We start from the raw sequence: 25,245 nt of genomic DNA, 5'->3' as shown, positions 1-25,245 counted from the left end.
GTATCTATTGTCGAGCCGCGTGCCGAAGGAAACGAGACGGTAGAACCTTCGAAGATTGCAGGTGACAATTCTTTTGTATACAACGTTTGGAAAGGGGTGGTATTGAGAACGGGAAATTACACGTATGACGTTCCTTACTTTTATCGTGCATTGGCAGATGCTGAAAGTAATCGTACTTTAATAGGATTTTCAAGGTTTTATACCTCTAATCCGGATTTGGTTCACAGATTAAAGGAAGGTTTATCTCTCACTCCTTATGACAGAAGCACATTTTATATCAAATCTAATTGGGGATATAACACTTTTCTTAGATATGGCGAAGAAAGTGAAATTCACAAAGAGACAGAAGAAACCAAGTTTCCTAGACCTATTTCCTAATAATACTTGAACTCACATTTATTTAGCTTTGCTGGGGACCACATAACATTAAAGCCGTATATATATACTAAAACTTTGATATGAGTAGTGAAAATTGAAAGTTTCTAAAGGTATTCCATAATTATTGCTAAACATACCTTCGATATCCTCTTAATTTCTAGTTCGGTGAAATTCGCTGGTCTTTTCATCTGGATTTGTGCTCTCGCTCTATGTGCTGAACACAATAAAAGATGCCGCCTCTGACTTTGCGAAAAGTCATGATCAATTGATGGTAGCCATTAATTGAACCCTTGAGCAACGTCATTTTATTTCTTTAGGCTAACCATCTTTACTCTTTTAACACTGTTATCTGATGTTAAAGAGTTTTCTTTATCCTTCTTATATTGAATAGAGACTTTTTTATTTCAGAGTGTTCAGTTACTCTCTTGCTCTCACTTATTTCGGACTTTAATTTTGATCACCGGCAAAGTTTTTATAATCCCGGGACCTTCTTCATTTTCATCACCTTTATTGTAACATGAAGAACGAAAGATATGTAAGTATCTGAAAGGAGTAGATGATGTAATTTTTGCCTTCGATAGATGGAAACCAAGCGAGAGGAACATTAATTAAAAGGAGTCCGAATTCTTGAATTTTTACGGAGAGACAGGTACCAGCATACAGTATAAATCCAACATTTCACAGTTACCTATCAATTAAAACATAATGCTACTCTATGAAACTTCAATTGCACGTAATATCAGAACAGAAAGCAAAAGAGGAGTGGTAAAGGAATCGCTTATTATCACGAAAATAGCTTGACAGATACATATTGTGGGGTATATTTGTAAGGAGTGAACTGTACCTTAGATGCGAGACGTTATGTCCTGATATTTTGGATATTGTATTGTATGTTGCTTTTTGTGGACGAATGATAATAGGGGTTAAGTTTGTGCTTAGGCTGTAATAGGTGTGAGCGCTAATTAGAAGAGACTTAAGCCCGATAACAAGCTCGTAAACTGCGACGGTGTGCATACCATCAAATAACGGAGTAAATCGGATTCTGAACTACCTATTAAAATGATCAAAGAACACTCTTGGCAATTGTCAGTATATGATTTAAATACAACATTAAGAATTACCTTTTTTTCGAAAATAAAAGAACATAGATTAATCAATTGAGATGTCAATCAAAAGCGCTTTAGTAACGGGAGCCGCTCAGGGAATTGGAAAAAGTATCGCAACTCAACTCGCAAGGGATGGGTTTAATGTGGCTATTGCTGATTTACCCTATCAGCGGGAAAAAGGAACTCAGCTTGCTGAAGATCTTAAGTCGCATGGTGTAAAAACACAATTCATCGAAGTTGATGTAACGGATAGAGATCAGGTTTTCGCTGCCGTAGAAAAAACTTATCAAGCATTTTCCTCGTTCGATGTCATGGTTAACAATGCTGGTATTTGTCAGGTAACTCCCTTATTGGAAGTTACAAAGTCTCAGGTCGAAAAAATTCAAAATATTAATATCAATGGCCCATTATGGGGAATTCAAGCTGCTGCGAGAAAATTTATCGAGATCAAAAAGCCCGGAAAGATAATTAATGCATGCTCGTTCGCTGGCTTCAAAGGTATTCCAATTCTCTCTATTTACAGTTCTACCAAATTTGCTGTAAAGGGTCTAGCTCAGGCTGCTGCCCAAGAATTAGGAGTGATTAAATTTGAGGGTACCGACAAAAGAATAACTGTCAATAACTACTGTCCTGGTATTGTTTTGACTCCAATGTGGGATGAGATTGACGCCGGACTTGCCAAAATTGAAGGTCTGGAAAAAGGGGTCCCCCTCAAGCGCTACCTTGATGGTATTTTATTAGGCCGTGGGGAGAAACCAGAGGATGTGACAAATCTAGTTTCATTCTTAGCAAGCGATAAATCAGATTACATTACTGGGCAATCTATTTTAGTAGATGGTGGACTTTTCTTTAGTTGAATGATAGAAAGCAGCTTACCTAAATATCTGAAGTTCCTCGAAGCTAATTTACAGCTTTTAATATAGTGGCCCTCATTGAGAAAAATCCGATACGCATGCTTCTTAAAATTCATGATAACAAAGTGAAATAGGTGAAAATTTGGAAAACTAGTTAAATCAATTAGCAGACGATGAGCTAAGATCACTTTCTGAAGTTAGCTCGCATGATCTTCGGGGCCTAACACAGTATATCTTTCAGGTATCATAGTTATTTCTCAATTTATTTTTATGCTTCAAAAAAAGTAGAAATCTTTAAAAAAAAACCACAAATATATGATATGAATACGATCATAAATAATTGTTCAATACTCTCTCCTACTTCTCTTATCACGCGTTAAAGCTTTTTTTGGTTGATTCATGAACAGTTTTTATACTACGACAGTAAAAACTGACATGTAATTTAATATATAAGTCTAAAGTAAGATATTGACGTAGTTTTGAAAATTCCCTGTATGGTACGATCTAAATTGTGAGAATTATTCTCTTTTAAACAGTAACAGAATTGAAGTTTCTTAAAGCATATGTTCATTTTTTTTTGTCTATTTACCTTTTTTTCTAAAAGACTACTAAATAAAAAGTACCACAATTAGACAAATAGAAACTGAGTTATAACTATGTATTATAATATTTAAAATCTGTCAATCAATAACTATTGACTTAATTAGGGAAATGCCGACAATACATAACAAATATTATGAAACTACACAATAACTAGAGGTCTCTCAAAACTGACTTCAATTATACTATTAGAAATGTTACTAGTGAATTTATTAATTAAAAATCTTCTTGACTTCCAGATACTACGATTCTTGCGTCATCAGTTCTCTTTTTTAGTTCGAATTCGTCTCCGTGAGAAAAGTCAATAATCTTAGATACGCTATCCGGTGATTCAGCATTGTTTAGACCTTCTTGCGAAATATCACCTTTTTCGCTATTGTAAATGTATATGCCATACTTCTTTGCATTATTCTTCTCGTCGCGTTTGTAAAAGATGTAAGAAATCAGAACGGTAATGATAAAAGCAATACTGAAAACAGCACATGTTGTGAAACCCGTTAAGTATCTGGGTGAATCCGTAGTTTGAAAAATATATCTTCCAATGATGGCCAGAGAAGTAAGTCCACACAAATATACAATCATCCACTCTATAGCCCTTTGATTATTATCGTGTCGCAAAATATCACTAATTAATGGGTTAAAGACAGAACTTTGACTCCAAGACCAATATGACATACAAAATCCAACCCATTTTGCGCTTTCGGAGACATCCCATATCGCCAATATAAGATTTGAGACAAAATTCATTAAAAACGAAAAAATAATGAATCCAAATCTTTTCCCAGTTAAATCTGCGCCAAAACATACAATAATAACCCATAATATTCCCAAAGCCGGAGGAATTGCAGTGAGCTGGTTTAATTTGGATACAGAATATTTGTTCAAGGATTTTAACCAAATTGCATGCGAACCGTAAGAAGCACTATTTGTATTAAATCCAAATATCTGGGCAATTCCAAACAACCAAAAATGCCATGAAGTTACAATATTCTTCCATGTCTTTTTGTCGAAGAAAGAATTCGTCTTGAAGCTGGCATCAGAATTATTTGACTTCAATCTCTCCCTAGCCAAAATTATTTCATCATCAGTGAGCCAAAGTGAATAGCATTTGGTAGGTGTCCCTGGATGCATCAAAAGTCCCATAATTGCAACTCCTAGAGAAATAAATCCGTCTATAAAAAACATCCATTGCCATCCCTTGAGATTAGAAGATGAAATCTGAGAAGCTGCAGATTGAAGTAAACCTGATGTTAAGATGCCTAAAAATTGCCCACAGTAGAAAAGACCTCCTCTACGACCAACTTCATCTGGCTTATACCAAGAAGCTAACGTGTAGTGAAATATAGGAAAGTAGCACGCTTCAGCACTTCCTATTATAAATCTAAAGGCTTTTAAGGAAGCAGGATTTTTAACTTTGAATGTGAATAATGTGAATAAAGCCCATATTGTTTCACAAGAGAAAAGAACGTATGGAATTGGAATTCTAGGCAATAAGAATAACCATGGTAGTTCAAAAATAATATTTCCTACTAAAAATATTGTTTGAGTTTCAATCAAGTCATTTCCTTTCATTCCAATATCCTCCTTCAAACCTGAAACATAAGCATTATTAAGGTTAGCGCTGTCGAGATATTTAACCCAGTATCCCACAAACGAATAAAAGGCAACTAAAATGTCTAGTTTGAGCAAAAGCTTCTTCTCGGCGGAAGAAATTCCCTTTGGAAACCATCTCCAAGGTTCATACCTGCTTGCTTCTGATTTAGTAAGCCGATACTCATATTCATCGAAAAATTTCCACCATGGCCTATTAGCTTCATCTCTGTATTCCTTGAATTCAACAAGATCTTTCGAGCTTTCCAGGTCAGAAACAGAGTCGAGATCCAAATCTTTCAGTCCTGACTTATTCTCCGGCTGCCTTATATGGGGAAAGATTTTTTTAAGAGAGCTCATTAGTTATTGTTGCTAAGAAAGTTAAAAAGTATAGATTTTTTTAGGGTTTTATAACGAAGAGATTGTCATATTGCGGTGAGATTGCAAAAAATATGCATGCAGTTTTTCATAGTGCATTTGAGCCACATATTCCTATATTTTATTGCTTAACAAAGAGATACGCTTGTCATTCGATGCCACACTTTGTTGAAAATATATATATTGTTCGGTAGTACTCCTCCTCTGATTTAAGTGTTTCTGAACTAGAAAGAAAGTGATAGTCTAGTCATTCATAGTTTAAAAACAGATTTCTTGATGTCGAATAAAGGTAAATTAGAGGAACTCGATAAAAAGTATAATGTTAGGCCACTTGAAACCCCCTCGGCTTCTAAGCTTGATCTTGAACCTTTGGTCTTAAAAGATATCGATCTCTCATTATTTGAAGATGGGGATTCCTTTTTAAAGCAAAGAAAGAGGTTGGCTGGTATCTTAGAGGAATCGATCACTACATACGGATTTTTCAATGTAACTAAGTTCGGTTTTCCTGAAGATAAAATCGAAAAGTTGAAATCAATTAGTCAGAGTATTTTAGAGTTACCATGGGAAGAGAAGTTGAAATATTTAGCTAGTGCTCCACGTAAGGAGGATGAAAAAGAGGGACAAATCGGAGGAGAAAGGGGCCAAGGCTTTAAGCCTAAAGGATATTGGCTGATAAAAGGTGGTGTTCGCGATTCGATTGATCACTACAACTTTCAAGACTCATGCCACGATGAATTTTTAGCACAACATGACAAGCATCCCGAGCTTCTTGCTGCTCACTTATCAGATTTTGTTGAATATTTCAATCATCTTCATAGGGTTGTGTTTCCAAAATTACTTCGCTTGTGCGACTTGATTTTAGATGTACCTGAAGGAACTTTACTCAATAATTATTTCAAGAATGGTGGGACCAATTTAGATAGTTCAAAAAGTCATGCGAGGTTAATGATGTATTACCCTTACAATAATGAAAATTTTTCAGAAAAGACCGAAAATACATTCTTGAGGGGTCATTCGGATATCAGTGCTTTCACCTTCATAACCTCTCAGCCTGTTTTAGGTTTGCAAGTTAAAGACGTCTTTAGCGGAAAATGGCGATACGTTGCACACAGAGAACAGTCACTTATTGTCAATATAGGAGACGCAATGGAATTTATCTCAGGTGGATATTTTAAAGCATGTCTTCATCGAGTAATAGAACCACCTAAGGACCAGGTGCAATTCAAGAGATTAGTTCTCATTTATTTTTGCAATCCTGAAGCTGATTCTGAATTAGATCCTGAGTTGATTCATTCTAAAAAATTGGATTTGCTTGGATATAATAAATCTTCCAGGTTGAGAGAATGGGAGAAAATCCTGTTTCAGGACTGGAATACTGCTAAGGGTAAACTCTTAGGTAGAACCGATGCTGGAGAACGTAACTTGCTTAAGTATTTTGGAAGACAGATTGAGCGTTGGCACCATTTTGAAAAGCCTTTGGAACAAAGCTATTAGCAATTCTTTCCGTTGATCTCTTGGCTATATCGTTATTTAGGATATTAGCACTTACATAGTGCAGACCAGTTTTAGCGTCACGAATGTAGTATCAGCATTTGAAAATACAATTTTCGACTCCAAAGATTCATGGAGAAACTAACTTAAAGTTCGAAAATTATGCAATTAATTTTTTACAGAGAAAATATTTACGCATATGCTTAATTTGGTCTTTACTTTGCTACATACCCTAACACTTTTTCTCATCGTTCTCTTCAATGACCAACTCACTCTTTAATTTAACTTCATCTGTACTTGAAATCTCGGTGTTCTCTAAATGACGCTCGAATTCTGGCGGCAAGTCACCTGCTTTGGAGTTATATAGAATGATACCATTCTTTTCTGCATTCTTTCTTTCATCCTTTTTATAAAAGTACAACACGACAAAAGACCATATAAATAAAAATATTGCGAACGCCATGGTGGTAGCATAACCTTTTTTGAACCTTGGAGCCTCTACAGTCGGCCAAACAAGCCTAGTAATCCAAATACTAGTTGACTGAGAGATGGAATACAATAACAAGAACACAATGGCTCTCTCTTGAGCATCATGTCTTAAAATATCGTTACACCATGCATACATAACACTTGCCTGGGCCCAACCAGAGTATTGTACACCAAAAGCAAACCATTTAGCGGCATATGGTACATTCCAAATCGTAAGGATACAATTGCCAATGAAATTTAAGAGCTGAGATAAACAAATTGCACCGAACCTAGAATTGAATAGATCAGCACCGCCACAGCATAATGCAATTAATGCAACACCAATTCCTGGGGTAATTGTAGATAAATCATTAACTTGTGAAGTAGACCACTTTCCAGTAGACTTCAACCATAAAATGTAACCAGCACCACCAGTGTTCGTATTATTCCAACATCCAGTGCTAAACAAAGTCAAAATGTAAACTTTCCAATCTTTTAGGATTCTCTTCCATAAATTCTTATCCATGAACCTACTTTGACTCTTATCGGATGGAGATTTAATATTTGCTTTCTTCAATCTTCTTCTAGCTAGCCTGATTTCATCGTCAGTTAAGAAAAGTGAATAACATTTGTTCGGGGTACCAGGAACAAAATAGAAGCCTAAGATACCGACCGGAAGAGTGATAACAGCATCCATAATAAACATCCATCTCCAACCAGATAATCCATTTATACCATTTAAGCTTCGATGAATAGAAGCCTGCATTAGCCCTGAAGTGATAGTGCCAATCATCTGACCAAAATAGTAAATAGCCCCACGTCTACCTAATTCATTAGGTAAGTACCACGATCCCATAAGATAATGGGCAGCAGGATAAAATGCAGATTCGAATGCACCTACGAAAAATCTCAACGTTAAAAGTTGATTATTATTTTGAACAGCATAAGCACCTAGAGTGAAAAAGCCCCAGCCAAGGTCAAGCAATGGTAAGATATAGTGTAGGGAAAATTTTGGAAATAGGTACATGAATGGAAACTGAAAAACAACTGCAGCAACATTATAAACTGTAACTACATTAATATAATCATTTCCCTTCATATTAATTTCTTCCTGTAAACCGCTAACATAAGCATTCGCTATGTTATTTTGATCTAGCGCTTTGATCCAATATACGACAAATAAATAAAATGCTACCATTATATCCAATTTGATTAACAATTTCTTTTCGGCGGCGGTAGTTCCTTCTTCAAACCAACTGTACCATTTATGCTTTGATCTCTTATATTTGTTAAATCTATACTCATATTCGTCAAAAAACTTCCACCATTTTCTGTCGGCCTCGTCTCTGTATTCTAATAGCTTGACGCCTTTCTCATTACTTTCTTTGGCAAGAACACTTCCCAAATCATCAGCTGACAGATATATACTTTCTTTCAAGTTAATATCTTTAACGGTTGTTTCTTCTTCCCAATCTTCGACTTCCCGGAGGTGTGGGACGAAATTTTTAAGCTTTGCAAGCACATAGTAGACCATCCCGTGATTTAAAATTGCAAATCCAGTTGACTGAATACAATTTTGTAACACCATCAACTGCAAACAGGGAAGCTGTTAGATACTATATAAGTCATTCTGGACTTCTTTGAGGGACTCCGGATAAATTTCCATTTTTATTTTTTTTTTTTCAATTCTTACTACTGGATAAAAACTGTGGATCCTTTAATCTGATGACGACCTCAATATCGGGAATATTCAATGAAGACCAGTTCTCGATCAGGATACAGTAAAATAAAGCTTGCCAATTGCTTATATCCCCATGACCCCAATATTGAGTTTAAGATTCTCTCCGAAGTCTTGTAAGATCAAATTTAAGTTGAGCTGCTACTTCCAATATACCCATGAAACAAAATAAGTTTAAGGTCTTAGCAAAGCTAAACTACCTTATGTTGGTTAGTTCAAGGGCCGCCCTTAGTATGCATATAATCTGCATACATCAATCAGACATCATACTTGCGATAGAAAGCTTCACCCCCAAAAACTGTGGCTCTCGATATTCTGCTGAAACTATCAATTCTAAAGAGAAAGATCGCGATATCAGCTGAACTTTAGCCACTAAAATTAATATATGCAGATATTGCCAAATATTGAAAATTTTAGCGAGATGATAGTAATAGTATGCCAAGAATCAAGTGCTGAAAATGGTTGCTACTATTAGTAACGATAAACCAATGTAGTATGAAAATAAGCTTACAGCTCCGTTTCCCTTCAATTTAAAAGAGGGCTTTACAATCAGTTATCCTGGAGCTTCAAGTTGACGAGAACTCATGAACCTGAGCCTTTTATTATATCTATATACTTGACATAGGGTTTGAAGGTACCTAATTTGAATATAAATGAATCTTGGGGATATAATAAAACATTTCATCTGCGTACTGTCTCCTTTTTTCCCTTGAACTCAGTTTGATTTGATATCTTTGAACGACAACAGATTAGTAACCATCAGCGTAAATAAGAGCTCATTTACGTAGATTTTTATTGTGTGATGTAAAATTTTTGTTATTAATGTATTAGACGGAGTAGTTTAATGGGCCTCCTCTAAATCGATCGGCTCGAAAAAATAATTTGCTGTTCTTTAAGCTATCCTTTCTCTTTGTTGGTTTCAATGAGCTCGACTTCATTCAAAACCAGTTCAGTGTCCCTAATGTGTTTTCCATCATTGTCATGTTCATGATCCCAATCTTCCACCTCGCTTTTGTCAACTTTAATCACAGTATGACCTTTTTCGCCATTTTCCAACTCATAATACAACACTCTATGCTCATAATTCCATACCCTCGGGAACACTTTAGCCCATAGAAAATAATATAAGACACATAGTCCCAATATCCCAATACATACAATAGCATAAGTACAATAGAAGAAGGAAACATCTGACCCTTTTAAAGTTCCATCAGCTGGTGGAACCCAAGCCATTGCAATCACAAAAACTTCGTAAAAAATCGTGATAATTAATATTGGTAGCGGAACTTTCCACCCAGCGGATCCTAATCCTTTTGCTTTTCTCTCTCTCCTGACCAATACTAAGCCAACTACTAATAATAGTTTGAAAATATAATTCGCATATGATGAAAGATCAATAATAAAGTTATACGCGTCACCTGCCGGAGGAGCAACTAAAACGATCACATTGACTATCCAGGTAGCGAAAATGGCCAAAAGAGGAGTTCCAAAGGGCTTTGTACTAGTCCAGTGACGTGAAAATGGCAAAACCCCTTGTCTGCCACATTCACGAAGTGCTCTTGAATGCCCTACAAATGCCGCAAAAAGATGGCCAAGAGCGGAAATTGCGACTAACGAACTGAGAGCCTTTTGTGCGCTTTTTGATCCAAACACATTTTCAAAAAACAACGAAGCAATAAGCGTTCCCGAATTCTTGATTTCTTCAACGGTCCCACACCCAGCGTAATAAGAACTTATCACCAAAAGATATATCACTAAAATTGCAAATACAACAGCTGGAACAAAATATCTAAACATATTCTTCGTCTTTTTTGGATCTGATTCTCCAACGACACAAAAGAGATATTGTGTACCACTATATGAGAATGAAACCTTTAATATCGCATTTGATATAGCATTTCCATCTCTTGTAGTTCCTTCCCATGCATTTTTAAAATTAGCAAGTGAGTCAGTAACACTTGTCCCTCGTCCCATAACAACAAAACCCGTGATAATAATGAAAAGAAGAAATACCATTTTCATAAAGCCCAATATACTTGAGATCTTCATCGATATCCTTGTATTTGCTCCAGCAGCAAGAGCTACGAAGGTCAAGACCCCGACACCAATCCCTCTTTGCCTCCATGTTGTAATCTCAACATCTGCGGCACTCAAAATGTATTGGCCAAATGCAACAGCAGACGATGTCATATAGGATAAAAGCACAGAGACGGCTGCATATGTCGTTGGCACCAAGAAAGCAGGGCGGGGGTAAGACTGCTCTAAATAAGCAACATCCCCTCCTGATCTCCTTTGAAAATAAGTGACAAATTCAATATAGACAGAAATTTCAAAAAGGGCTATTATAAAGCCAGACACCCATAAAACGTAAGAAGCACCAATAGACCCAATTGAGCTCAAAACGCTAGCTGGCGTAGCGAAAATTCCAGTTCCTATGACACCTTGAATGATGATGTAAAATGCTGTGAAGTAGTCTAAATTATAGCCTAAGGGATTCTCCTTTTCAACTGGTGCTCCATTTGAATTTTGAGTGTCATCTTCTCCTGTTAACTCAATTGTTTCAAGAGATACAATTTCTTTCTTCCCGCCCGAAAAGGTACCCAATGCACCATCAATTACCTTAGTTCGAGCTTGCCTAAACATAATTCCTGATTTGAATCTACCCATTTTAGCGCCGTCACAAAATGCTAGCTATATATTGCAAATTCCTTAGCGCTCTGCATTTCAATTATTCGACCACAATTGGCAATTTAAAACGTCGCACGGCATAGCAACAACCTTTTCTTTCTCACTTTATTGTTACGTACAGAGATCTTTATTCTAATGCCACACTGTGGACTTGAGGTTTGTAATTAAAGTGAAACTATTAGATCTCCAAGTATTAAGTAATAACAACTTGTATAGCCAAAAAATGATTAACACATCACTGATTCAGCCGTACACAAAATACTCATTTATGTATTTATGTATTTATTTTACTTTTCAAAATGAACTTGAACTTTTTGTAAAATTTCTTTAATGACAAGGATAATTAAATTTTACGATCAGCTATGTTTATTATTTTCAACTCTTGTTGAGTCTTTGCTTTTAGAGAAAAGCAAGTATTTACAATAATTTTATAATATGATATGGTATAACACCCACAAGGTCGTCCATGCGAATATCCACTTCACAACTTTATTGAAGGTAAACGGGTTTATTTTTTCAAAGCGAAGTCATTTTATTTGTAAACATGGAGTAGAAAACCATATTACTTTCAGAGAAAAGCCTACCTAGTTAAAATTGTACATCATCAGACCATTAACGTTGTTCAAAAACGTAGGATGGTTATTTCTAGTCAGCTTTTCGGCCCATTAAAAATTCTCGCAAGACATTTGAGATAATTTTTTTAGAGATTTATACAATGCTGAAATTAGGAGATATTGTACAACAAGGTTCTTGCAAAATGACTTATAGGCTTGTGTGTATCCTTTTACTAAAAGCATTTTAAGTTTACAATTTTTTAATGAATCTCTTCCTGTAAAGTCACATGAGTTTATTGGTGCAAAGGATCGATCACAATTATCACGTCGAAAGCTACTGTGATGAACTATACTTTTACCTTTTCGATCAATTGAAGAAAAAAGAAAAATGAAGAAAGAAAAACAATGCAATCCCACTAGCCAAAGCTAAATCCTGGAGCCACAATTTTGAACGTTTTTGATAAGCATAATGTGCTCACATATGTATGCGCATAAGCAAAGAAACCATTAGCTGATACATGTTCTTATCTCTGGCAGGCTTACAGGAAGATTAACCTTCATATTGAATATAAAATATGTACCGCCACACCCTTTATACATAGTTTCAACTTGTTATTAGTTACATGCGCTAGATCTCGTTCATGTGGCACACCATTATAATCTTCAAACTGTGGAAAAGAATAGACGATGCAAGATATATCAAAGTGAGTGAAAGTTGCATGCTCATGCAGATACATTTAATACAACATGTTTTAAAAAGAAGTATAAATGCCTCAGAGTAATCCTAAATTTATTCTAGCAAACAAAAAAATTAATAGAAGCAAAAATGTCAGAGGAAGAAAAAAAGAATTTTGAAACAGAAAAAATAAGCAAGGAGGGCACATTGGAGACAGATTCACAATTGGAGGATGAAATTACAGATAAGGAAAGAAGACAACTAATTAGAAAAATTGATCTATGCATTCTACCACCTATATCTATTCTCTTCTTATTTGCGTACCTTGACCGAGCAAATATTGGAAATGCCAAACTTGAGAATCTTATAGTAGATTTAGATATGTCTCCAGAGCAGTATCTTGTGTGCTTATCACTTTTCTTTGTTGGATATTGTCTTTTCGAAATTCCATCCAATATAGCCTTGAAATTATTTTCTCCCAAGATATGGATACCTTCTATTATGGTAGTTTGGGGTATTGTTGCAACTTTGATGGCACTTTCTTCTTCCTTTGGAGGACTACTTGCTGCTCGTTTTTTCTTGGGTGCAACTGAAGCAGGTGTGTTCCCTGGAGCGATTTTTTATTTATCAATGTGGTACCCAAGAAAGTCTCTTGTGACGCGCTTGACTTTTTTTAATAGTGCTATTTCCATTGCCGGTGCTTTTGGTGGCCTCTTGGCATGGGCCATAGGACATATGAGAGGTATAGCAGGAAAGCCTGGTTGGTTCTGGATTTTCACTATTGAAGGATTAGCTACAATTGTTGTTGCTATTACTGGCTTTTTCACTATAAGAAGATTCCCAAAAGAAGACAATTTCTTATCACCTCGGCAAAAAATAGTGTTGGAGGAAGTACTATGGGAAGATAACGACGCCATGAGAGAAGAAAAGTTTTCCTTGAAAGAAGTCAAAAAAACTTTTAAAGATATCAAGGTATGGCTTTATATGCTTTCTTGGATGGGAATTGCGTTGCCTGAATATTCCTTGACATTATTCTTACCAACAATCATTAATAATTTGGGCTACACGGCTGCTGATGCCCAGCTTTTGACTGTTCCACCAAACGCTGCAGCCTTTATATGCGCGATAACCAGTGCATTTGCCTCGAAGAAATTTAATGTTCGTGCACCTATTATTATTATTGGAATAACTGTAGCGTCAATAGGCTACATAATGCTTTTATCAAGTGGTCGTGTTGGAATACAATACTTAGCAACTTTTTTTGCAACATGTGGAATGATGACAGCGTCAGCTCTAATGTTTACTTGGGTGGCTACAAACGTATCTGGCCAAACAAAGCGTGCGGTTGCTACGGCAATTCAAATATCTTTTGGAGACATAGGTGCCGTAATTGGTTGTCAAATGTATAGACCGAACCAAACTCCAAGATTTTATTTGGGACATGGCATGTCTCTAGGTTTTCTTGGTCTCAGCGCTGCTTCATCTTTTTCTTTATGGTATATCCTCTCTAAAGAGAATAAGCGAAGAGATGAAATTACAAATGGCCCTCCACCTGATCAATCCTTTATTCGCAGTGAAGATTTCAAAGGGGACGACGATGTGAGATGGCGGTTTATTGTTTAGCGCTCAGTCTTTTTTATTAATTTTAGAGAAAAAAAGATTCGATTTGGTTCCCTGTGATCAAATTATTTTGACCAAACGCGTTATTGTTTTAGAGTAATTCCAGTAATTCATATGAGCACATCCAATAGATAGCAAAAAATTCAATGATAGATTCAAGGCTAGGTGCTTGTGATAAAAGGACTGGCCAACTAATTATAGATAAGCATATGAAGTAAAGCGTGAGCCAAACCCCATTTGCTATAATTGTTGGTAAGTTTATCTCAGACTATTAATTTATTATCGTTTTTCTTCCAAAAGTTAATCTTTTAAAAAAAAAAACAGAGAGTCTTACAAGGTGGTGCATAATCTATTCGCTTAAATGTCAAATTGTTTCAGTTACGTCACGTTTAATGTAGTTTACTACGAAAGCCTATTAAATTTTTTTTTTCAGCTTTAATAAGAAGATTTAGATTACGCTTGGGCGCTAATATTCACATTTATTCGCTAAAAAAAAAGTAAACATTTTAGATGCATCTTATTTCAAAACGCATAATCTTATGGCATTAACTACTGACAAAAAAATATGTATGAACTTAGGTCGAAGTCACAGCATTCGATACCCTCCTGAAGGCTTAATTTTTTTGATACCATCTTTGGCACTTTCCTTGTATGAAAAATCTACTCGTTTTTGTTACCGAACTGGTTAGAAATTTATACATCGTAGGTTGAGGTCTGATTTAAAATTTCACGTGCATTTAAAATCCTCATAAGGAGGTCTACACAAGATATTGCATCTTAATTTCCAAATCAACAAAGGTGTGGCTTGCCTGCAATCGCATTCAGGATTGTAAATATTTTAAAATTGTGGAGTCAATCTAGATCTACTGTTATTTGTTCTGTGCAATTTTTTTTTCCATGTTCATCAATTTTTCATTTAAAATCAAGCATTCCTAACAAGATTGTGATCGACGTATTTTCTGACAACTATAAAGACATTTAGTTTCATATCTCTGAAAAAATGAGTCAACTCGAAAACGAGTTTGAGAAGGGAGAGGATGTTGGAAGCAGCTCGACTGAAGGAGAACTTACCAGTAAATCTGAGACGAATGTTAACGTAGTTGCAAATACATTTTTAGAATTTACGTCTAAAGATGATGTTATAACTCAAGCCGAAAGAATCATTGAATTAAGCGGGCTTACCGAGAAGGCGGAATTGATTAAAAAAGGTGCATTACTAGTGAGTTTTCCGAATAAAACTTTTAAAGATTATGAATTGAGCATTGAAGAAAGTGAGAGTGTGAAGAAGTATAATAAATATCCTTGGAAGCAGACGTATACTTTGTACTTGTTGGCAATTACATCTGCATTGTCGGCAGCTGTTCAGGGAATGGATGAATCTGCAATTGGAGGGGCCCAATTATTTTATATATATGATTATGGAATTTCTGCAGATACTACTTACTATGCCAATGTTAGAGGCATAATAAATGCTATACCTTACCTTGCTGCCTCGGTGATTGGATGCTGGCTATCTATTCCCATGAATTTTTACTTAGGAAGAAGAATGAGTATATTCTTGTCAAGTTTCGTGGCAGCTGCATCTGGTTTGTGGCAGGCATTCTCACCTTCATGGGAGATGTTGCTAGTTGGGAGACTTATAATGGGAATCACCATTGGAGTGAAAAGTGCTACTGTTCCAGTTTACACCGCTGAGTCAACTCCTGAAAGAATTAGAGGGGGGTTGGTTATGTTATGGCAAACTTTGACAGCATTCGGTGTCATGATGGGTTCTGTTATGGGAGTAGCTTTTTTGAACGCAGGAAAGCATAACTGGAGATTTATGTTAGGATCGGTTTTCCCTTTGCCCTTAGTCGTATGTGCTTTAATTTTCGTGCCACCGGAATCGCCTAGATGGTTAATTTCCAAAAAGAGGTATAGGGATGCCTATGAATCCTTCACAAGGTTGAGACCTTTTGAATTATTAGCAGCAAAGGATTTTTACTACGCCGTATCGTTGATTGAAGTGGAGAACGAAGCAACTCATGGGACTACATTTTACAGAAGAATTATTGAGATTTTTACAGTTCCTCGTAATAGATTTGCAGCTTTAGCGAGTTGCATTCTTATGTTTGGACAGCAGTTTTGTGGAGTAAATGTGTTGACTTTTTATATATCAACAGTCTTAGTAAGTGCTGGTTTCTCCAATCATTCTGCATTGGCTGGAAGTTGCGGATTTGGTGCCTTAGCTGTTTGTGGAGCGTTGACTGCTATACCTATCATTGATAAAAAAGGAAGAAGATTCTTAGTTTTATTCACATATCCTTTGCTTGCCATCTTCTTACTTTGGACTGCATTTTCATTTTATGCTGAAACTGAAAAATCAAGATTAGGTCTCGTTTTAGTAGGAATCTATCTTCATGTGTATTTCTATGGTATAGGAAGTGGCCCAGTTCCTTTCACATATAATGCTGAGAGCGCTTCTCTTTCAGTGAGAGATGCGCACTCTAGTCTTGGAACAGCCACGACTTGGATGTTTTGTTTTGTATTAGGCTTCACTTTACCAAATATGCAAAGGTCTATTAAAAATGTCGGCGTGTTTTGTTTCTACGCAGGTTGGTGTGTAGTTCTTTTTATCTTGATACTTCTTTTTGTACCTGAAACAAAAGGATACACCTTGGAAGAGTTAGATTTAATTTTCAGTGTGCCAATAAAGAAGCATGCTGAATTTCAAGTTAAAAAGCTGCTTAATTTCGCTTCGAAGATCTTGGGCAAGGACGTAAAAGAACAATCAAGTATTCTTGACTATGCACTTTCACTACAATTCGAGAAGAAAAAGAGAGGCGTGCCATAAGCTCTTTTCATAATCAAATTAGACTACGATAGAGTATATATAAATAAAATAATTTTTTAAATGTAGAAGTCACGCAAGATATGATCAACATCGTTTCTAACTGTTCACAGCTACGCCCTCATGAGACTCTTTCAACTACGTTTTTCGTTACTATTTGGAGCTTGCTACTGACAAGTTTCGGGATAATTACGACTTCTGCTCAAATTTACTTGAATGGGGAATTTTTTCATATCATTTCATCCTCCTAGATATTTTTTTTTTTGCTGTTATATTATATCGAATAGTGTATATTTTGAACAATTGATAGCCAACGTGGTAGAATTTCGCGTAAATGATCTTTCACCGGATTCGTACATTCAATATATTGCCTTGAGTAAATAAAAATAACCATTGAAGTAAGAAAGGAGAATGAAAGAAACACAGTTCATAAATTCTTCATAAGCTAATTTAAGCAATCTTTCAAAAATGAAGGGAGAGAAAACCAATGAATCAGAAGTTTTTACTGCGAGAAGCGATGGTGAAGCTATTAACTATGGTTTTGAAGAAACCCACATTAACAAGGATACGGCAGATTTAGAGAGTGGAGACTCCATATTAGCAAGAAAAATGTTCTTAGTGAATAATACTATAGACGAAATTGGCTTCACAAGTTTCCATGCTAAGCTCTTCGTTTTGGCTGGATTTGGATATTCGGCAGATTCTCAAATTTGTTTAGTTCAAGGTTCTGTAGCGACCTATGTGAACTATCAATTTGGTAGAGTGTATCCTTACTCAACTGAGATACTCTACGTAGGATTGCTATTTGGTGCTCTATTTTGGGGTTTTGGTGCTGACATTATTGGAAGAAGAAAAATATTCAATGTGTCATTGTTGCTAGGATGCGTCTTCGGATTCTTGACGGGTGGAATGAATTCATTTGCAACTTATGGCATATTTTTAAGTTTTTGCAGTTTTTCTGTTGGAGGGAATTTGGCTTTGGATGTAACGGTCTTCTTAGAATTCTTACCATTTAAGTGGCAATGGCTTACCACATTGTTTGCCTGTTGGTGGGGAGTTGGACAAACAATTGCAACATTAGTGGCTTGGGCATTTTTACCTAATTCTCACTGCGAGTCAAACGATGATTGCCCGTCTCGTTTGAATCGTGGTTGGAGATATTGCTGGTATACTAATTCAGGAATTGTTCTTGCTTGTGCTTTAGCGAGACTCTTTCTCTTCAAAATGTATGAGTCACCAAAATATCTTGTATCAAATGGAAGAGACAGAGAAGCAGTTGAGGTATTACAACAAATAGCAAAGAAATACAATAGAAAGTGCACATTGTCAATTGAGCAACTACAGGAATGTGGAAACAGCTACAAAGTGGAAGAAACGAAACATAAATTATCATTTAAAAAAGTTGTAAAAGTTATGAAAAGCCATCTAGCATTATTATTTCAAAATAGAGTTGTTGCTAGATCAACAACGATTATGTTCATTTCCTGGTTTCTTATAGGCATTACATATGCAACTTACTCAAATTTTATATATTCCTATATTGAGGCAAGAGGAGGAAGTACTGGCTCCTCTGTATTTAATACTTATAGAGATTCCTCGATTGCCCTTTTTGTCAGTATATTCGGCCCAATTATTGCAGGTTTGTTGATATTGATACCACGCGTTGGCCGAAAAGGTACTTTGGTAATCGGTGGGGTGGCATCTATGTGTTTTTTATTCGGTTACACAACAGTTCGAACAGAGCTGGCTAACCTTGGTTTCTCATCGGCTTCATATCTTGCTATTAATGTCTACTATGGATGTTTGTATGCATACACACCTGAGGTGCTTCCAGCAGCCGCAAGAACCACAGGCGCTGGTATTGCATTGGCTATGAACAGAATTGCGGGCACTATTGCACCCATTATTGCATACTACGGGAACACTGCTTCTGCTATTCCCATATGGGTTTGTGGTGCTTGTGTTGGCGCAATTGGCCTAGCAGCTCTCGCACTTCCCTTTGAGCCTTCTAATAAAAGATCTGTTTAAATAACTTCTTACCCATCCTTTCCTTTTTTTTTTTTACCCTCCTAATTATCATATTTATTTTAATATTTAAAATTTAATGATAAGCTTCACAACTCACAAGAAGTATTTAGACAGAAGAAGAAATGATACTTCTGATATATGAGAGAATAATCAACAGTACCTTGATATTCCTTTATTTTATGTTTCTGGTATCTCTTGGGTAAATGAACAAATACTTGACAAATTATGTTGCATTATTTCATGGAAAGAAAAAAAAAACTGAATGATAAACATTTGAATAGTGCTCATAATGAGCCTACCAAGACATTGAAGTAAACAGGGTACCAAAACTGAAAGTATATTGGTAGAAAAATGATGCAACATAAAATGTCTTCATAAATCATAGGCTATGCCATAATCCTGAGTATATCATAGCTCTAGAATAATAAATTAGATGAAGCTTTCAACCCTGTAATTGAAAAATACCTACCAATTTTTCCAGGATCATATTCAAGAGCTCCTGATTTGTAGGTGCCAATTACTTGTTGCAAATTATAAAGTATTGAGTGAATTATTTGCTCTGTTGTTTAAATTATTTGATGAGCACTGCGATTCATTTAAAGAAATTGTCAGGTTATGTTGTCACTGTTACATGTTTGAATCATCTCAAAGAGGTCATTTTTCGCAGACCAATCCTCGGGATCACATTAGGGATTGAGTGGGTCGAGCAGCAATCATAAGGAGAAATTCAGACTAACCTTTTATCAATAATATGATGATCTGATATATTCTTCAAACATACCATCAGGTTTTTGGGAAGAGCCTCAATATATTTAGCCCTTTAGTAGTAATGGAGCGCCAAGCACTCAGGAGATATTTTGTTTAAAAATTTCCTTCCCCTATTTCGCTCTTTCAAGTATGTACTCGGATCATATTAGTATTTGAATCTATTATGGCATGTCGAAACAATATTCTCTTATTGTTTTTTTTTTTTGGTAATGAGTTACAATATCGAAAGATCGCATTGTTCTGCAATGTTTCCAATTTTTGACCCCACCATTCGAAATGGTTCTCCACATTTGCGGATTTTCTTCATTCGATATTGTTGGTTGATTCGGGTATACTCCTATTCTCGGATTAACAGATAACCGAAAGTAAGATTTCGTCCCTAGTCGCGTTTCATTCACACTTTTGAAATCTTATTGTGAAAGAAAATTGGCACTTATCGCATAACATTGTCATTCCAACTTTTTGCAGTCTGAATTTGGTGACTTCTTTTCACCAATTGTTGAGTATCCCCAACTTGCTCTATTGTTAATGAGAGTGAGTGATAGTTTTTGAAACCTAATTGTTACGGTTTGGTATTCTATAAAAAAGACCAAAAATCTCTTCAATCAAATTTGCAGCTATCAAAGTTATAAAGAAAAAATGCTACTCAGGATAGTTTCTTTGTTAGCTTTAATATACCTACTGTTATGTCAGACAATACATGAGTTTGATGAATCTGCTGATTCGGAAGTGACTCGTTCATATCCTGAATTCAGCTTCTATCCAAATCCAGCCCCCACTTTCGCGAAGTCGAATCAGGCGCCTACTAGGACGTCATATTTTGCACCTCACTTTTCCGATGTAAGCCATTTACTTGGTAGCGTATCTACAACAAGTTGGGGTAGTTGGAATCCCTCAGCCACATATCAAGCATCAGATGTAAATGATCCTTATGGACAGTACGCTTGGACCAAAATGTGGGAAGATGCTTCCATCTGGAACTTCACTAACACTGCGATTTATTCCACGACAGTGGAACCCACAGCAATCCCCACTGAAAGCTTGATTTTACCTCCAAAAGATGCATTCCAATTTCAAAACAATCTAAAATTCCCTAAAGACTTCATTTTCGGCGTTGCAGGATCTGCAGCACAGATTGAAGGTGCAGTAGCAGAGGAGGGGCGCTCACCAACTATAATGGAGAAGCTTATCACAGATGATAAGCCCCAAGATTTTGTCACTAACGAAAATTACTATCTTTATAAACAAGATATCAAGAGGTTAGCATCTATGGGTGTCAAAGCTTATTCTTTTACGATTCCTTGGACAAGAATATTACCTTTTGTCTTGCCAGGTACTCCCGTCAACAAGCATGGAATTGACCACTATAATGACATTATAAATACATGTTTGGAAAATGGGATTACGCCGATTGCTACTTTGACTCATTTTGACTCACCTTTAATGTTTAATGGAGGCCAACCTGTTTTAGGAGACTATGAGCTAGGCAACTATGGGGGATATGCTAACGAGACATTTGTTGATGCTTTTGTAAATTACGGAAAAATTGCCTTAGCCCTATATGCTGATAGGGTTCCTGTTTGGATTGGCTTCAATGAACCTTATGGTTATACGGGTACACCTTTGGGAGTGAAAAATGTCATAGGGGCCACAGCAAGATTGCACAAATTTTACCATGAGGAACTAAAAGGAAAAGGAAAATTTGGAATTAAATTCAATGATAATTTTGGCATTCCCAGAGATCCTGAAAATCTGGATGATGTCGCGGCTGCTACCAGATTTCAAGAATTCCAGTTAGGGAGCTTTAGTAATCCCTTATTCCTAGGGAAGGACTATCCGGAATCTTGGAAGACCACATTTACTAATGAGACTGACTACTTTTTCACTCTGGAGGAATTGGAGGAAGTTTCTTTTGGATCAGATTTCTTAGGAATTGATCCTTATACCTATACCGTAGTAACCCTGCCGGAGGGAGGCATTGACGCATGTGCGGCTAATCCGTCTCACGAACTTTGGCCGCTCTGCGTAAATCAGTCTCAAACACGAGAAGACGGGTGGAAGATAGGTTATAGGTCTCAATCATACGTTTATATCACCCCTGTTCAGTTACGAGAATATTTAAATTTTCTTTGGGATTCCTATCGGGCACCTGTATTTGTTTCTGAGTTTGGATATCCAGAATGGAGGGAGGCAGAAAAAGAGTTAGGTGATCAACTTTTCGATCTCAACAGGTCCATCTACTATCGATCATTCTTGGAAGCGATTTTGAAAGCAATTCATTATGATAAGGTCAATGTTATGGGCGCTTTGGCGTGGTCGTTTGCCGATAACTGGGAGTTCGGTGACTATGAGCAACAGTTTGGTTTACAAGTTGTCAATCGAACCACGCAAGAGAGGTTTTTCAAAAAGAGCTTTTTTGATATTATACAATATTTCGAAGAACGAAGTTCTAATGAACATTGAACATCATAGCTAAAGTGAGAAATTCTTTCAACACTAATCTTAAAGTAATTTAAGTATCCTTAGATTTTATATGCTCAAGCAGCGGCTACCATACAATAAAAGTATGTACGCACGAGCATTGGTCTTTCTTTTAACTTTTCTTTTACTGGAAGAAAAGTCTGTGTAGTTCCTTACTAATAACGCTCTATAGATTAAAAATATGAACATACGGAGTGTCTTGGGCATCAAATTACGCATCCATTTCTTTTTCCCTTTCGTAGAATTTGTAAGATAACAAAAAGAAGTCGGACTTAAAGTCGAATTTCATGCAATAACTATTGAGGTATAAATTGATATATCACATAAGCGACGTTGACACTTTTCTTGGCCTCGTTTAAGGATTAGAATTATCTAAAGTTCAAGGTTGCTTTCAAACAACACCCTAAATGTTAGATAAATAACTAGGTCCATAATTTAGAAGAACATATCTAAGCTGAAGAAGGTCTTTAAGCTCTTTTTTTTAATAAAATTATCAATTAAAAGGGTCACCTTGCTGGTACATGCATAAAGTTTTGAACTCTCGTTATTCATCCCCCGCTATAAAAAGGGAAGAAAAAAAAGTCATTTAGCCTATAATTAAATTAGAATTATTAAAGAATGGTAAAAATTGGAACTTGGAACCCAGATAAGGTCACGTTAACAGATGACTCGGTTCCCGATTCATTCAAATATTGTGTCTTACAAGGCGTTTATGGCCCAGATTCAGGAAATGACTATAATGGTTCTTTAGGTGCCAGAATATCTTCAGTATTCGTTATCTTATTCGTGTCTACGGCTTTTACTATGTTTCCGTTAGTAGCGAAGAGAATAAAAGCGCTCAAGATTCCATTGTATGTCTATCTTTTTGCAAGGTATTTTGGTACTGGTGTCATTGTTGCAACTGCTTATGTTCATTTAATGGATCCAGCTTACGCAGAAATCGGGGGTAATTCTTGTGTTGGAATGACTGGAAATTGGGCAATATATGCTTGGCCGCCTGCCCTCATGCTACTTTCAATATTTTCGACTTTCTTGGTTGATATGGTTTCTCAAGCATACGTTGAGAGAAAATTTGGAATTTTACATTCACATGCTGACCAAAACTCAATAGAGGATGCCATTATTATTGAAAAGAGCCAACACCAAGATCTTCTGGGAAATACATTAGAAAAGGATTTAGAAAATGACGTCCCAAAATTAAATAAAGAGAATAAATCTCCAGATGCAGATGTGGAAGATTATAATTCAGTAGCCGAAACAGATGCAGAGTACGATTTCAGTTATCAATTCTCGGCATTTCTCATTCTTGAACTTGGGGTAATTTTCCATTCTGTTATGATCGGACTTAATCTTGGAGCTGTTGGAGACGAGTTTAAGACGCTATATATTGTCCTAGTATTTCATCAATCTTTCGAGGGCCTTGGAATTGGTGCTAGATTATCTGCGATTCCTATACCGGACACTAAACCTAAGTGGCTCCCTTGGGTCTGCTGCCTTGTTTATGGGCTTGTAACCCCAATTTGTGTTGCAATTGGATTAGGAGTTAGAACTGCCTATAATTCAAATTCTTATGCGGCAAACGTTGTTCTGGGTGTTTTGGATTCACTTTCTGCAGGAGTTTTAATGTATACAGGCTTAATTGAATTGATCGCAAGAGATTTCATTTTCAATCCTAGTGCTTCTCATGATCTTTACCGATTAACATTCCTGATTTTCTGCATGCTCTTGGGGGCAGGAATAATGGCATTACTAGGAAAATGGGCCTGATCAAATTTTAATTTACAACGTGGTATAAAGCTAAGTTCATTAATAATTTCAGTAGATTAAATATCTTTCAACCACAGTACTAAAATACATAATTAGGTGTCGAATTATTGCTATTATTACAAGGCGCAATACTTCTATCATTAAGGCACCAAATATATATTAGATACTGCTAATATACTGCCAAACTTTTCTGTGCCTTCTTTCTCCATACACTATCATAGTCCGAAGTAACTCCTGAGAAACTACTTGTAAGGATTAACTTTTTTGAAGTGGTTTGCTATTTCCTCCCTTGTAGCAACCCATACTTCGTCTTCCCTTTCTTTGACGTATTGCATAAATTTCATCAATGCTGGCATTCTGCCAGGCTTTGTGATAACTCTTGCATGTAAAGCAACTGTCATCATTTTCGGAACACCCAAATCTTTGCCCTCCTCGTATAGACAGTCGAAAGAATTCTTTAAATGGATGAAAAAATCATCACTTGAAGACCATCCAGTAGGCATATGGAACCTTGCATCATTATTGTCGTAAGAGTAAGGTATCATTAACAATGCATCTTCTGTTTTAGGTACAGGCTTATAATAAGGCAAGTCATCACAATATGAATCTCCCATCCATAGTAAATCTGCACCAAGCTCCTGATACACATCATAAACTAAGCGGTATGAATGTTGAGATAATCTCGCATAGTACCAACCTTTAGGATAGCGTCCAAAAATTCTTTTAAAGCAATTCATATTTTTATAGATAAGATCCTTTTCTTCCTCTATAGACAACTTGGAATAGTCATACCACCTATAACAGTGTGAAGAAATCTCATGACCCTGACTTTCTAAAGCCTGTGCAACTTCTGGCATAAGCTCAAAAGCCTTTCCTACGCCAAAGGTCGTAAACTTCCAATTATACTTCTTGAAGGCTCTTAAAAGTCGCCAAATGCCCACTCGAGATCCATACTCAAAATCAGACTCGCAATCATATGAGCGAACACCATGATGTGGAACATAAGGTAGTTCCCAGATATATTGCTCCGAGGAAGAGTCTTTATTTTCTATTGTCATTTCGGCACCTTCTTCGTAATTTACTACGAAGTTCACGATAATCTTCGGATTGTGTGGCCAATTAAAATTAGGGGGGCTTTCACCATAGCCTTTGAATTCACGAGGGAAATAATAATGTGATTCTTCTAATTCAGCTTTTGGTTTGTCCTTCATTATATAGTCTTTCACTTGG

The 25,245-nt window shown here is 36.3% G+C and overlaps 11 protein-coding genes across 11 annotated transcripts; 7 read left to right on the top strand and 4 right to left on the bottom strand.

The window, feature by feature from the left end:
• Nucleotides 1-1,540: 1,540 nt before the first annotated feature.
• Nucleotides 1,541-2,341, top strand: PRCAT00002491001 (uncharacterized protein; the record flags this gene model as incomplete). The annotated part of the gene is made up of 1 exon (XM_062952357.1): nt 1,541-2,341. The coding sequence occupies one exon, from the start codon at nt 1,541-1,543 to the stop codon at nt 2,339-2,341; it is 801 nt and encodes a 266-aa protein (XP_062809267.1).
• Nucleotides 2,342-3,154: 813 nt separating this feature from the next.
• PRCAT00002490001 (uncharacterized protein) lies at nt 3,155-4,888 on the bottom strand (the record flags this gene model as incomplete). The annotated part of the gene is made up of 1 exon (XM_062952356.1): nt 3,155-4,888. The coding sequence occupies one exon, from the start codon at nt 4,886-4,888 to the stop codon at nt 3,155-3,157; it is 1,734 nt and encodes a 577-aa protein (XP_062809266.1).
• Nucleotides 4,889-5,182: 294 nt separating this feature from the next.
• PRCAT00002489001 (uncharacterized protein) lies at nt 5,183-6,400 on the top strand (the record flags this gene model as incomplete). The annotated part of the gene is made up of 1 exon (XM_062952354.1): nt 5,183-6,400. The coding sequence occupies one exon, from the start codon at nt 5,183-5,185 to the stop codon at nt 6,398-6,400; it is 1,218 nt and encodes a 405-aa protein (XP_062809265.1).
• A 229-nt stretch (nt 6,401-6,629) lies between these two features.
• PRCAT00002488001 (uncharacterized protein) lies at nt 6,630-8,453 on the bottom strand (the record flags this gene model as incomplete). The annotated part of the gene is made up of 1 exon (XM_062952353.1): nt 6,630-8,453. The coding sequence occupies one exon, from the start codon at nt 8,451-8,453 to the stop codon at nt 6,630-6,632; it is 1,824 nt and encodes a 607-aa protein (XP_062809264.1).
• Nucleotides 8,454-9,500: 1,047 nt separating this feature from the next.
• Nucleotides 9,501-11,270, bottom strand: PRCAT00002487001 (uncharacterized protein; the record flags this gene model as incomplete). The annotated part of the gene is made up of 1 exon (XM_062952352.1): nt 9,501-11,270. The coding sequence occupies one exon, from the start codon at nt 11,268-11,270 to the stop codon at nt 9,501-9,503; it is 1,770 nt and encodes a 589-aa protein (XP_062809263.1).
• Nucleotides 11,271-12,671: 1,401 nt separating this feature from the next.
• On the top strand, nt 12,672-14,144 carry PRCAT00002486001 (uncharacterized protein; the record flags this gene model as incomplete). Its single annotated transcript, XM_062952351.1, has 1 exon — nt 12,672-14,144. One exon carries the CDS (start codon nt 12,672-12,674, stop codon nt 14,142-14,144), a length of 1,473 nt encoding a protein of 490 aa, XP_062809262.1.
• Nucleotides 14,145-15,141: 997 nt separating this feature from the next.
• Nucleotides 15,142-16,974, top strand: PRCAT00002485001 (uncharacterized protein; the record flags this gene model as incomplete). Its single annotated transcript, XM_062952350.1, has 1 exon — nt 15,142-16,974. One exon carries the CDS (start codon nt 15,142-15,144, stop codon nt 16,972-16,974), a length of 1,833 nt encoding a protein of 610 aa, XP_062809261.1.
• A 465-nt stretch (nt 16,975-17,439) lies between these two features.
• PRCAT00002484001 (uncharacterized protein) lies at nt 17,440-18,999 on the top strand (the record flags this gene model as incomplete). The annotated part of the gene is made up of 1 exon (XM_062952349.1): nt 17,440-18,999. One exon carries the CDS (start codon nt 17,440-17,442, stop codon nt 18,997-18,999), a length of 1,560 nt encoding a protein of 519 aa, XP_062809260.1.
• Nucleotides 19,000-20,406: 1,407 nt separating this feature from the next.
• On the top strand, nt 20,407-22,230 carry PRCAT00002483001 (glycoside hydrolase family 1 protein; the record flags this gene model as incomplete). The annotated part of the gene is made up of 1 exon (XM_062952348.1): nt 20,407-22,230. The coding sequence occupies one exon, from the start codon at nt 20,407-20,409 to the stop codon at nt 22,228-22,230; it is 1,824 nt and encodes a 607-aa protein (XP_062809259.1).
• Nucleotides 22,231-22,866: 636 nt separating this feature from the next.
• PRCAT00002482001 (uncharacterized protein) lies at nt 22,867-24,015 on the top strand (the record flags this gene model as incomplete). Its single annotated transcript, XM_062952347.1, has 1 exon — nt 22,867-24,015. One exon carries the CDS (start codon nt 22,867-22,869, stop codon nt 24,013-24,015), a length of 1,149 nt encoding a protein of 382 aa, XP_062809258.1.
• A 242-nt stretch (nt 24,016-24,257) lies between these two features.
• Nucleotides 24,258-25,226, bottom strand: PRCAT00002481001 (uncharacterized protein; the record flags this gene model as incomplete). Its single annotated transcript, XM_062952346.1, has 1 exon — nt 24,258-25,226. The coding sequence occupies one exon, from the start codon at nt 25,224-25,226 to the stop codon at nt 24,258-24,260; it is 969 nt and encodes a 322-aa protein (XP_062809257.1).
• Between the last annotated feature and the right edge of the window lie 19 nt (nt 25,227-25,245).

This window comes from Priceomyces carsonii, assembly GCF_900007245.1.
Source record: "Priceomyces carsonii strain CBS4050 genome assembly, scaffold: Debaryomyces_carsonii_scaffold_2, whole genome shotgun sequence".
NCBI classification, from domain to species: Eukaryota; Fungi; Ascomycota; class Pichiomycetes; order Serinales; family Debaryomycetaceae; genus Priceomyces; species Priceomyces carsonii.
Note: the sequence above shows the minus strand (reverse complement) of the source record. Positions and strands in the feature narration are given on the sequence as shown.